At 52.3% G+C, this 11,372-nt stretch overlaps 7 protein-coding genes across 11 annotated transcripts; 5 read left to right on the forward strand and 2 right to left on the reverse strand.

The window, feature by feature from the left end:
* Positions 1 to 107: 107 nt before the first annotated feature.
* On the forward strand, positions 108 to 494 carry H257_02593 (hypothetical protein; the record flags this gene model as incomplete). The annotated part of the gene is made up of 1 exon (XM_009826301.1): positions 108 to 494. The coding sequence occupies one exon, from the start codon at positions 108 to 110 to the stop codon at positions 492 to 494; it is 387 nt and encodes a 128-aa protein (XP_009824603.1).
* A 205-nt stretch (positions 495 to 699) lies between these two features.
* Positions 700 to 1,169, forward strand: H257_02594 (hypothetical protein; the record flags this gene model as incomplete). The annotated part of the gene is made up of 3 exons (XM_009826302.1): positions 700 to 760; positions 836 to 950; positions 1,019 to 1,169. 3 exons carry the CDS (start codon positions 700 to 702, stop codon positions 1,167 to 1,169), a joined length of 327 nt encoding a protein of 108 aa, XP_009824604.1.
* Positions 1,170 to 1,805: 636 nt separating this feature from the next.
* Positions 1,806 to 3,248, forward strand: H257_02595 (hypothetical protein). Its single transcript, XM_009826303.1, has one exon. It carries the CDS (start codon positions 1,883 to 1,885, stop codon positions 2,993 to 2,995), a length of 1,113 nt encoding a protein of 370 aa, XP_009824605.1. The 5' UTR covers positions 1,806 to 1,882; the 3' UTR covers positions 2,996 to 3,248.
* H257_02596 (hypothetical protein) lies at positions 1,806 to 4,718 on the reverse strand. 5 transcript variants are annotated; one of them, XM_009826308.1, is made up of 6 exons: positions 4,504 to 4,718; positions 4,155 to 4,448; positions 3,996 to 4,094; positions 3,873 to 3,944; positions 3,489 to 3,776; positions 1,806 to 3,420 (listed from the first exon to the last, which is right to left on the reverse strand). In XM_009826308.1, the coding sequence occupies exons 1-6, from the start codon at positions 4,648 to 4,650 to the stop codon at positions 3,040 to 3,042; spliced, it is 1,281 nt and encodes a 426-aa protein (XP_009824610.1). In that variant the 5' UTR covers positions 4,651 to 4,718; the 3' UTR covers positions 1,806 to 3,039. The 5 variants fall into 5 exon arrangements, with proteins under 5 accessions (XP_009824610.1, XP_009824606.1, XP_009824607.1 ...); XM_009826304.1 differs by having other exon boundaries at positions 3,828 to 3,944; XM_009826305.1 differs by having other exon boundaries at positions 1,806 to 3,776; positions 3,828 to 3,944.
* Positions 4,719 to 5,150: 432 nt separating this feature from the next.
* H257_02597 (hypothetical protein) lies at positions 5,151 to 6,662 on the forward strand. Its single transcript, XM_009826309.1, has 6 exons — positions 5,151 to 5,356; positions 5,413 to 5,518; positions 5,581 to 5,797; positions 5,867 to 6,136; positions 6,222 to 6,329; positions 6,392 to 6,662. The coding sequence occupies exons 1-6, from the start codon at positions 5,268 to 5,270 to the stop codon at positions 6,598 to 6,600; spliced, it is 999 nt and encodes a 332-aa protein (XP_009824611.1). The 5' UTR covers positions 5,151 to 5,267; the 3' UTR covers positions 6,601 to 6,662.
* A 52-nt stretch (positions 6,663 to 6,714) lies between these two features.
* H257_02598 (hypothetical protein) lies at positions 6,715 to 10,630 on the forward strand (the record flags this gene model as incomplete). Its single annotated transcript, XM_009826310.1, has 13 exons — positions 6,715 to 7,074; positions 7,156 to 7,485; positions 7,577 to 7,618; positions 7,704 to 7,790; positions 7,855 to 7,902; positions 7,972 to 8,009; positions 8,067 to 8,259; positions 8,344 to 8,469; positions 8,639 to 9,201; positions 9,257 to 9,410; positions 9,473 to 9,667; positions 9,735 to 9,812; positions 9,872 to 10,630. The coding sequence occupies 13 exons, from the start codon at positions 6,715 to 6,717 to the stop codon at positions 10,598 to 10,600; spliced, it is 2,943 nt and encodes a 980-aa protein (XP_009824612.1). The 3' UTR covers positions 10,601 to 10,630.
* Positions 10,631 to 10,718: 88 nt separating this feature from the next.
* On the reverse strand, positions 10,719 to 11,355 carry H257_02599 (hypothetical protein; the record flags this gene model as incomplete). Its single annotated transcript, XM_009826311.1, has 2 exons — positions 10,719 to 10,829; positions 10,915 to 11,355. 2 exons carry the CDS (start codon positions 11,353 to 11,355, stop codon positions 10,719 to 10,721), a joined length of 552 nt encoding a protein of 183 aa, XP_009824613.1.
* Between the last annotated feature and the right edge of the window lie 17 nt (positions 11,356 to 11,372).

Below are 11,372 nucleotides of genomic sequence, written 5' to 3' on the forward strand. Positions count from 1 at the left end.
CTCGTTCCTGCAATTACTCCCACAAGATGCTCTCAGCCCCCCTCTCCAGAGCTGTTTCTGTCGCGATACAACCGATATTTTGCCCATGGCCACGACTGCATCTTACGATGACGGTACCCGTCGACGCCAACCTGATTCCACTACTTCGACAAGCGTCAGCTCCATTTTCGTACGTGGACTTCAGTGGTGTGTGGGACCTAGACATCCTCCGGCAATGCCTCCCTCCATCGAAACCCATCCAAGCCTTCCCAAAAGTGGACATCTCGAGACCCGTGCACTGGTTCAAAGACCTGTCCACATTATGTTACGTCACTTCCACCTTCGGGGACGATTTCTACGGTGGATACGAGGAACCTGGAAGTTTCCTCCTCCAACTTGAGCACTTAACGTCACTCTGCCATATCGAGTTGAAGTGCAAAGCGGCACCCACAAACTTCGAGCACGATACGCTCTTTGCCACGTTGGCCACTTGTCCCATTGAAACGCTGATCTAGACTTAGATTACTGGGAGGTAACTGCGTCGAACGTCGCTCGCCTAACCGACTGGCGCTGTACTCAGCGCGACCTTTGAAGTTGACCCTGTATTACAGCAGTGTCAAAGGGCTCAACAGCACAGCTCTGGTGTCTGCGATGGCTGCATTCCCGACGCTTGAAGCTTTGAATATGTAATATGGCAACGTTGGGCAAGCCATTTGTACGATGCCCCGCCTTCCCCCACGGCTACACACGGTGCTGTTGAACAATTCGCCTTTGACGACAGGTGTGCAACTCAAGTCGTTGTGGATGTTATGAACGTCCTGCTTGGTTCCGTGTAATTCATTCTCTCGACGTCTAGACATCACACAGCTCGCCAACACCCTCGTTGCAAGTGCTGACATGCCTCGGCTACAGGAGCTAGATGTTGCCAGTGCTGGCATTGGGTCGGATGGCGGCGATGCGCTGGCAGCGGTGTTTCCCTTCACCTGCCTCACAACTGAAGTTTTCGGGCATAATTCAATGGGGGATGTCGGTGGCTTAGTTCTGGCGGCTGCCTATCTCTGTACCGCCACCACACGACGTTGAATCTCCGCAAGTCGACTGTCACCGATGAGGGGATTCTGGCCTCGTACCTTCACTCCTCATATGTCCGAGCCATCGATCCGTCGATCTCAGCGACAACTGGGCCCTGAATGCGGGTGCCACAAAACTTGCCACTGTGTTGCCACGCCACGTACCAGTCACTACTAGTAGCTCGCAACGCTTGGGATTTCGCGACGTGCAGACGTTAATTGCGAGCTATGCCGGAAGTATGATACTCCATGTGCATAACTTTAGCTGGATAAAAATGCATGCCGATGCCAATGCGTGGAGCTCGCCAACGACCTTCGGGTTGCCGAACGGTCACCTCACTACCCTATCACTCGATTATATTTTCTGTCAAACAGATTGAAGCGTCGTTGGATTGTTACTACAGCAAGATTTCGTCTGACAATGAATAATCCATGCGCCGCACACATCAGTTTGAGTTCTCACTTCCATAAAATGGATGACCTCTTGCAAGATATCGTCAACGACGATGTACTAGCGCTGTACTACCAAGAAGTACGATGGCCATACTTGCGTACAATTTACTATACGCCGGGGTGGGCCACGTTCCTTATTGCGAGATTATATTTGGCCAAGCGTGGAATTCACATGTCAAGTCCAAACGTTGCTGGCGTAGTACTGTAGTAGGTAAAACACAATGCACTGATATCCGTTGAATCAGTGGCAGCTGTTGAAAACGCCAGATGCGACAAGCCCTCAAGTCTATTCTTAGTCTCATCCGACGAAGGAGGGCGGTGACCAAGACCCGCCATGTTGATCCCATGAGTGCCTTTGTCATGTCCATCATATTTTCCAAATGACTACCATTTCCATCGCTCATGATGATGCGGCAGCGCCCGTGCCGTCAGGTGCCATGGACACCCCCAACCAAGCCACCATCTCGCTGGACAATGAACCTCCCGTGGAGACGCCATCCAAGGAGATTGAAACCGGCCTGTCTCTGGTGCGGATGAAGTCTGGTCCGAAACGCACATCGATCTGGGATGGCATGGTGCTGATGGTCACTCCGGCCACGACCGAAGAAACCAAAGCTCAAGAGCTGACGCTCCAAGCCAAGGCTGTGCGCCGCCGGCTCTTCCTCATGGGGTTTCTCACTGTCGCGGCAGTGGCTGTGACCATCGGCCTGTCGATTGGGCTCGCGGGGGGCACCGTGGGTGAGTTGTCGACGTCATCTGGAAATGACGTGCCCTTGACAAATTCGATCACGGATGTGTCCACTGAACGGAGTCGTACCGACCCCCCGTCACCAGACCCCACTCCCCCGGCCCACAACTCGACCGAATCTAGTGGCGACCACTCGACTTCTTCAGGGGGAACGTCTGCTTCCACCCCAGGACTCTCCACTACCACTCGTTCCCCCACGACGACGACGACGACGACTGCAGCCCCCACGACTACATCTCGACCCCCGACCACTACAACGACGACAACGCCCCCCCCCCTCGCGTTGGGACACATGCTCAACTTTGTCAATCGGTGCACGTTCCCCGTGTATCTCTACAAAGTGGACCGATTGCTCTGCACCCTCCAGACCAACGGTCAATGCGGCGACACCCTTGTGGACCGCGAACACACGATGTATCGACACACCAACGCGGCGGACGCGACGCTCGTGGAGCTGACGCTAGCCGACCGGAAGCTGTGGTACGACATCAGCGCGATTCCACCTGGGTGTGGCAACGGCATGAGTTATGCCGACTGCGTCCGGAATTCGGGCGGCGCCAAGGGCTACAACATCCCTGTGTCGGTCCTTCCGACAAAGTACGACGGCAACGCCCAAAAAGGCAACTGCCACAAGGTCACGTGTACCCGCGCCGAATGCCCCGACGCGTACTTGTATCCGTTTGACGATCTCAAGATGAAGGATTGCCCCGACGACGAAGTGTTTGTCGTGACGTTTTGCCCATAGCGTTAACTCGTCCCACTACTGTACACTTCGTTGAGTTTAAGGTCCTACTTATGGACTTTGGTGTTTTGAACGTTGGACGAAGCAGCGAGGGTTTGGTACTTGAACGTTTGCATTTCGTGCAGCCGCGACACGGCGCGCTTGCACGCGTACATGAGGTCGGTCATGGAGCTCATGTTTTTCACTTCTTCGCCATCCGATGCCGTGGCAGGATCGTGGGCCACGGGACCGTCCCACGACGTAAATGGCTTGATATGATTGGCTTGCAAGTCGTGGAGCGCGGCTTGCTTTGACGCTAGCGACAGTGGCACGGGCACTTTGACGTGTGCGTCAAACTGAAACAGCGCATCGGGCGCTACCGCAGCTGTGGATATGAGCCGGACTTTGTGCTCGTACAACTCGTCCAAAAGCGTGATGAAGCGGCGCGCCTACCAACAAATCCACACAGCGCTTATAACAATTTCCATCGCAATACATGCACTAGCAGCAAACTGACTTGGTTGTGCATGGCCAATGTCAGCTGGGGAATGTTAGTTAGAACGACGACCCGAAAGCGTTCGCTCAGTGCTTTGTAGTCGGCAGCGCCCTTGTCCGTGTTACATAGCGCTGCAAACTCGACGACGCACACGTCGCCTTGCCCCATCACTTGCAAGCTTCGCCCCATCATGACTGGAATCGTCTCGAGTACCAGGGGAGGTCCGCCTTGAAGCAATTCGTCGACGATAGCTAGCACTTGTGTTTGCACTTGAGGTGTTATGGGGTAAAAGTACGCGTCGTCCATCGGCTACATCATAAGAGGACAATCAGCATGTTGCCAACAAGAGGTTCGACTTGCCGCGTCGTGGCGGCGGTGGTCCGTGGTCGAGTCCACTGACAGAACCTTCGTGTGTTGCTGCAAGAGCTCCAAGAATGGCACAAAGTATTCACGGTTGACACCATCGGGGTACAAATTCTACCGAACATTGTGAGAATGCAGGGGTGGATAGTTGAGGTTCTTCCAAACCTGGGGATGGGTGTTGGAGGTGGCCACCATGACAGTTCCTTGTTGGAAGAGCACGCTAAAGAACTTGCGCATGATCATGGCATCGGCAATGTCAATGACCTACGACGATGCCGTTGTCGCCGACATCAAAAATTGCTCTGAAACCATGCGTAACATTACTTGGAATTCGTCGAAGCACAGAACGGGGCTTTCAGTGGCGATCTCTTTGGCAATCGTGCCGATGATGTCTCGCTCCGGCTGCAGTTCGATGTGCATGGAACGGCCATATGTTTCAAGGTGTTCCTGCTTGCGCTTGTGAATGCGACGGTGCACGTCTAACAGAAACGCGTGGAAGTGCACGCGCCGCTTCTTGTTGTCCAAGTTCGAGTAGAACATATCCATTAGCATTGACTTGCCAGTGCCCACTTGACCATGGATGTATAGCCCACGAGGAACCTTTGTCGGTTCCTTGACCTATGCACGCCGCATGGTCCAGTCACAAAGATGTTGCAGTGCGTGGCTGCCCTACATTGGTTGGCAGGTCGTAGTTCTCAAGGCGCCGCTGGAGCTTGTCCAGCTGGACAGCAATCACTTGCTGAGCAGTGTCTGGTCGTAGCGCCTTGTCCTTGACCAGGTTCTGGTACAGTTGAAGGACGCTGCGTTGGCGCAAGTTCATGGCCGCGCGATGGATGTGCTGTGAAGTTCAAGAACGAACGATCCGGTTATATGCCGAAACATCCGGATGTAGACTGCTTAGTAGTACTAGAAATCTAATTTACTGCTAGTACTCATTTCTAGTACTACTACATGCATACTATTAGTAGTTCAAGTTTCGGATACGGATATAGTTTTTGACAGTGGTGGGGTGGATGTTGACCAGGCGTTAAAAACACGAATTTCAGATTGCCACCACGCGTTTCCAACACGTTTTGATCACGTCCTGAAGTGTCCACTACCTGCAAAAGTGATTTACGAGACTGTCACATTCCCTCAAAACCATAATGTGAGTCCATTTTCAGACTTTTTTATATCTGGTTTATGTGTATAGTATACATAGTAGATATATACTGTAACATTTAAGACGGTTATCAATGTGAAATCGAAATGTAAGGTCACGAACTCATAGACCACATAAACATGCAATTGTCATGTTATGCGCCCCATCAAAGACAGTATCTTGGGGTGATAAACAAGTAAATCCGTGGAGGGATTGATCTTGTGGTGGCCGCCCGTGTCACGCACATCACCTTTCTCATTTGCAAACTTCCCTGCATCCCCCCACCCGCCACCACCATGAAAATCTCCTTCTTCTCCGTCCGCAAGTACGACAAGGAGTCCATCATCGCCATGCACGAGACCCTCGGACTCAAGCACGAGCTGCAGTACGTAGCCTAGTTGTGTTCCACATATTGATTCTAGAACTCATCCTCAATATTAGATTCTTTTCCCATCGCCTCAAGCCCGAGACCGCCTTGTTGGCTGATGGCAGCGACGCCGTCGTAATCTTCGTCAACGACACGGCCAACGAAGCCGTGATCCGCAAGGTAATTTTTTAAATCTATCGACTCGAAACATATATTTCTAACCGTGGAGGTCGAATTATTAGCTGGCGTCGCTTGGGGTGAAGGCACTGCTCCTCCGATGCGCTGGTTTCGACATGGTAGACCTGCCAACGGCCAAGGAGGTCGGTCTGCCCGTCCTTCGCGTCCCCGCGTACTCGCCGTACGCTGTCGCAGAACACGCGGCGGGCTTGATGATGACGCTGAACCGCAAGTACCACCGCGCGTACAACCGCACCCGCGAATTCAACTTCAACCTCCAAGGTACCTAAGCAGTAGTACTACCTAATTTCTGGATCAAGTCCAAAGTACTCAATTTGAGGTTTCATGTAGGCTTGCTCGGGTTTGACCTGCACGGCAAGACTGTGGGAGTCATTGGCACTGGCAAAATCGGCGTCCTCTTTGGCAAGATTTGTCTGGGCTTTGGGTGCAATGTCATTGCCCACGACGTGTACGAGAGCGACGAAGCCAAGGCCCTTGGCATTAAGTACGTCACGTTGGACCAGTTGCTGGAAACGTCCGACATCATTTCGCTCCACTGCCCCCTCTTCCCCACCACCAAGTACATGATCAACGAGTACACAATTCGCCAAATGAAGAAAGGTACTGTGAGCATACATACTCGCATCGTTTGATATTTGGTAGAACTATTATATATATACTTATACTGTTTTGTTTCTTCTTGTAGGTGTGATGCTCATCAACACGAGCCGCGGCGGTCTCTTGAACACGACGGCGATCCTCCAAGGCCTCAAGACGGGTCATATTGGATCGTTGGCACTCGATGTGTTTGAAGGTACTCTAATAACATGTCGCTGTTTGTCCATGTTCGTGCTCACTTTTTGCGTTAATTCTTAGGCGAGAACGACATCTTTTACGAAGACCATTCGGGGGAAATCCTAGCGGACGAACAGTTTACCAAGCTGTTTACGTTCCCGAACGTGCTGATCACGGGCCACCAAGCGTACTTTACCAAGGAAGCGCTCGACAACATTGCCAAGACCACGTTCGACAACGCCGAAGCCGTCTTGACCAACGGGCCGTATGTGAACGAAGTCAAAAAGTAGAAGCCATTCCTTGTCGCTTTGCTTAGTAATTTTAATACCGAGAGTCGTCGTACATTTTGAAACTGTTTTGGTTTGGTAGTTGCATCGGTTACAGCAGTTACACAACCGTTACTCATGAAGCGAGGCGCGGACCAGACGAGGTCGGCGCCGGTGCTGCCGCCGCCGCTAAAGAATGGATTCCCGATCGAGTCGCCGCTACATGCAGCCCTAAATAAGATGCTGCAGCATGATCACTCGAAAGCAACGAACAAACAACACAAGCCGGAAAAGGCCACAACGAACTTCTTGAACGAATCAAACACCACCAGTGACAACCACAGCAGCCTCCCAGAAAACCCGCAGTTGTTTGCGTATACAAATGCCTTGCTCCACAGGGTGACTGGACGCTACCTGCCTGCGTCAGTAGTGGGCGACGGAGCCACCCAAGTCGCCGAGATTGCACACATTCAAACTGGTCGCGAATTGCTGCTAGCCGTACGTTGTTTGTCCAGCTACCACGTTTCTACTTTGACCATTCGGTATACTAGAAAGATAGGTTGCATACTAACTACTTAGGTACAAAGCATCCAAGAACTGTCCAAACAATTCCACCAAGTGGCGCAGCTTGTGCTAGCCCACCGCAAAGAGCTGGGCAAAGTGCTGCTGAAGCTGGAAACGACCTACTTGGCGGTGTTTGAGAAAGTGCTCGAGGAATCGCTTCGGTTTTACTACAAGTATCGCCAAGAGCACGCCGAGGAGCGGCACCACCAGCGCAAGACCACGCTTGCACTAAACACCAAAGTCGAGGAGCTCGAAGAAACCATTCGAGTATTGACCCATCATATCGAGGCAAAGGAAATCCTGTTGAAGTCTCACCGCGTGCAGATTCACGACTTGGAGTTCCAGGTACTAACGTTACTAGTATAGTAGGTGGTGGTGGTACTATTCACTGTTTGCATAGATTGTTGTTGATTTAACTAACTCAAACGATGGGTAGAACTTGAGCTTGAAGCAAGACGAAAGTACATGGCGAGCAATGGTACTATTATGTACTGCGACAATCGCTTAAAAAACCTGTCAGGGTTCACGTGACGAGCACACATGATGGTGTTTTTGATTCGTAGCAAGACGAATATCGGGAATTGAAAATGGACCGGTTGGACTATGAAAAGCGAGAGCTGCACTTGCGAAAACGAGAACAAGACCTTTGGGTAACGACATTACTAGACTACTAGTAGTACACTAGTAGTTACTAGCTCAAGTGTGGATGCCTAGAAAAAACAAGTGCAAATGGACGTGCAAAATCGCCTCCTCGAACACCACGTATGTCGATATTTCGAGATGGGCATTTGGTGACATCTCGTGAGTGTGAATGACATGTATTGCATGCAGCACCACGCAGAACAGGCTAGGGTCGTTGAGCAGTCTAGGTACATATTACACTGACTTGTACTTCATCTAGCTAAAACCCAATCTTGACTGTATAGAGTGTTGAAAGAACAGCTTCTAAAACAACTGGAGGAGGCCCGTCGGGAGAATGATGAAGCACAGGAAGACGACCGGTTGGAACATCTCTTGTTGTCGTCGAATGCTGCTTTCGGCCAGTCTAGTACACCGTCGGCCACGTCCGTCGCCACCACCCAGACCCAAGTCGACGACGACGGTGTCTGGGACATTCAAGTACGACTACTAAGCTAACTACTACTATGAGTCCTCCTCCGAATCGCCACATTGCATGAACACTAGTCCAACATGGACTTCTAGGATGGCGTGCCCACATGCGTGTCCAAACTCGCGCGGGTGCGCATGGCTTGGCGGCGATTCGATGCATTTGTCCAATGCAAACTGTGCCACGGCCGCCCCAAACCGCACTCGGACACGGACAAAGCGGTTCGTACAACCGACAGAACGTGAAGTGTTCCCATTGGTTCATCTGGAATATGCTAATTGTTGATTGGCTACAATGGTCTATTCTGGTTTCTGGAAAGAGACAACGTGAAAACTTGGCGTAGTTGGTTCAATGGCCTTATATTGATTGCACTTGCCGGTGTGATATTAGTACGCCGAAGTGTGGGACGTCAAGGCGATGCGAAAGCGATGGCAGGCGGCCGTGGCTTCCGAGTGGCAGCTGCCCCTTGTCCTCCAGCAGTTCCTCACGCACTTGCCTCGAACGGTCATGGCGTTTAAGTACTACACGCTGCCGGCGACCATGGATCGTGTGGAGGCCATCTACGACGCCAAGTTGCTCGCAGACTGCCACGACGAAGGCGACGGCGTGGGCTACGAGCCGCTGCATGAATTTGTGACCGGTCATTTCCTCCGCATTTGCTCGGGCAGACAAAAGGCCGAAGTCGAGTTGTACCGCCTGCTCATTTCCGTGAAAGCACTGTACCGTGGCTCGTCCATGTTGTGCATGTTTGCTCGGTTTATGCAATTCCTGCACCCACCATCGACATCGTCTGAATCATACCCCACCTCCCCATCGCCTTGCAAGGGGTCGAAACCCATCGATCCCCATGACGACGTGAAAGCGTCCATGTCTAAAGTGGAAATGGGGCAAATTGGATTGCCTAAGCGATGTACTTTGAACCAAAACTACCTGCGGGTGTACTTGCATGCCCGGTATGTCCATGTGCAATCTCTTTGCATTCTGATGCAAAGGTCATCATGGGCTTAGCCACCGCGCGTTTCACCACCCGACCGAAGGCACGTCCCACGTCATTTGTGTGGACGGAATCAAACGGTGGATGCCCCTCGAGTATGCCGTCGACGTGTTGAAATGGTATCTCGGCCATCTCCCCGAAGACAAACTTCGCATGTACTGCCGCCAAGTACGTGTGAATGTGCCTTCTTGATGCACGCTTGTCTAATATCCAGCTTCAACCACAAATAGCTCGAGTACAATTCGGCTATATACGCAGGTCGAGCCATCTCGGATGCGACGGGGCAGCGCCTCACCGTTCGAGCGAGCATGCGCCAGTCGATGCTGGCGTTGTCGGCGGATTCTACTGCTTCTCCGGACAAACAAAGTTCGGACGACGGAGTGAGTCGCCGCGAGATCCCCGTGGTCGTGGTCAACGTGTACCTGGTACATTCTGTCGTATAATGTACGATACAGTTTTAGTGACTCATGCGTGAGCGGTTGATGGTTGTAGGTACTGGAGCTCATCATGGATGTACTCCAACTACGAAACAAGGAACTCGACGACGACCTCACGGCGATGTTTGTGTCGGTATGTCCACTATGAGAATACCCAGACGGATTATACGCGTATGTATGTGTACGTCGTAGGGCGATGCAAACCACGACGGCGTGCTATCGTTCCCCGAGTTCTGCGCGATTTTACGCCCCCGTGTACCGCCTCAGTTTTCCGATCGTCGGCTCTTGCGAATGTTTCGAGAAGCGCTGATAGATAGCGACCACCACACCACAAAGGCATTTTCGATCTCAATTCAAGCGTTTGTGAACGTGTGCACTCACCACGGCCTCGTGTCGCTTGTGGCTAGCGACAGACTCCAAAGTCCGTTCGAGGTGGGTGCCACCTTCGAGCCTCACAAACCTAAACACAACGAGTTGATCATGTCGTCGTCTGGGACGTCTTCTTCGTCGCACAGCCCGGTCAAGAAGAAGAAATCCAAGGCGTCCAGCAACAAGCCGCCCCCCCTGAACGTACTCGACTCGATCTCCGAAGACCCCCCCTCAACGCTCGAGGCGAACCAGCCAACAACCACGACGACGACGAAAGTGCGATTGTCCAAGACCCAAGCCACGGACGGGCAGCCCCAGCCTCCCTCGCCCCCGCGTACAAACAACGATCCGTCGTGCGACTCGACTTTGACACGGGGCGACAGAAGTACGGACTCTGTCGACAAGAAACCAAACACAACGGACACTAGCGATGTCATTGAAGAGCACATTCAAGAGATTGTGAGCCCGCGATCGACCCTTCTCGAAGCCTCATACGACGACGACACGGAAGAAATCCAAGAGGAAATCAACCTACTCCTCGATTTTGTGTGACGAATAGGATACATGTAAATAAAACACCACGTTATGTTGGTAGCTTAACACATTCCAGGATTGTAGAGCAGCAACCTGCGATCATTACGAGCTAGTATATGAATGCACAAAATGAGCACTATTCGACTGGGATGGCGGTGGGGGCGTCCGGGATATTCGTTCCAGGAGGCGGTGAAAGGTGCATCGCTTCTGCCGTGGGTACAACTTCGGGCTTGGCCACAGCCACAGCCTACCGTATCGTCACAATAACGCAGGATATCATTTCATCATGACCAACTAACTCCCTGGTTTGCATGACCGAACTTAGACCTTACCTTCCATATCGAAATGGCGATCCATAGTTTCGTCGCAATGTTGGCCACAAACAGCACCATCACAAAACGATTCGTGGCACACCCGGGGTAACTCTGCAACCCGTCGCAGTGCAGTATGCCAATTTGAGCTGGCGAACACAGCATATCGTAGAACACGGCGCCGGACGTCCACAGACTACTCCAGACGACGTCCGTGCCGCCGCAGGACAGCAGCATCACCGACACAAACAGCACGTTTGTCTTGGTGTGGTCATCGCCCAAGTCTTCACGGAACATATCAATGTGTTTGGCCAGTCGCATCGCTTCAGCGGGCGCACGCCCGCGCGTCTCCGCCGCCTTGGCCGTCAGAATGGCCTGAACGGTGCCCTGCTTCGTGCGGCGGCGCTCCGCTTCGTCCTCAACGGAGGTTTTGGGATAAACCTCCGGAGTAGCACACTCCATCCCGTCGTCGGGGTCAA

This window comes from Aphanomyces astaci (assembly GCF_000520075.1).
Source record: "Aphanomyces astaci strain APO3 unplaced genomic scaffold supercont1.4, whole genome shotgun sequence".
NCBI lineage: Eukaryota > Oomycota > Saprolegniomycetes > Saprolegniales > Verrucalvaceae > Aphanomyces > Aphanomyces astaci.

Coding starts and splice junctions, on each gene's coding strand:
- H257_02595 (XM_009826303.1), top strand. CDS start 1,883: ATGACTACCATTTCCATCGCTCATGATGATGCGGCAGCGCCCGTGCCG.
- H257_02596 (XM_009826304.1), bottom strand. CDS start 4,650: ATGAACTTGCGCCAACGCAGCGTCCTTCAACTGTACCAGAACCTGGTC. Junction 4,449..4,503: donor ACTACGACCTGCCAACCAAT/GTAGGGCAGCCA, acceptor CGGCGTGCATAG/GTCAAGGAACCGACAAAGGT. Junction 3,945..3,995: donor CCTCCAACACCCATCCCCAG/GTTTGGAAGAAC, acceptor AATGTTCGGTAG/AATTTGTACCCCGATGGTGT.
- H257_02597 (XM_009826309.1), top strand. CDS start 5,268: ATGAAAATCTCCTTCTTCTCCGTCCGCAAGTACGACAAGGAGTCCATC. Junction 5,519..5,580: donor ACGAAGCCGTGATCCGCAAG/GTAATTTTTTAA, acceptor TCGAATTATTAG/CTGGCGTCGCTTGGGGTGAA. Junction 5,798..5,866: donor ATTCAACTTCAACCTCCAAG/GTACCTAAGCAG, acceptor GGTTTCATGTAG/GCTTGCTCGGGTTTGACCTG.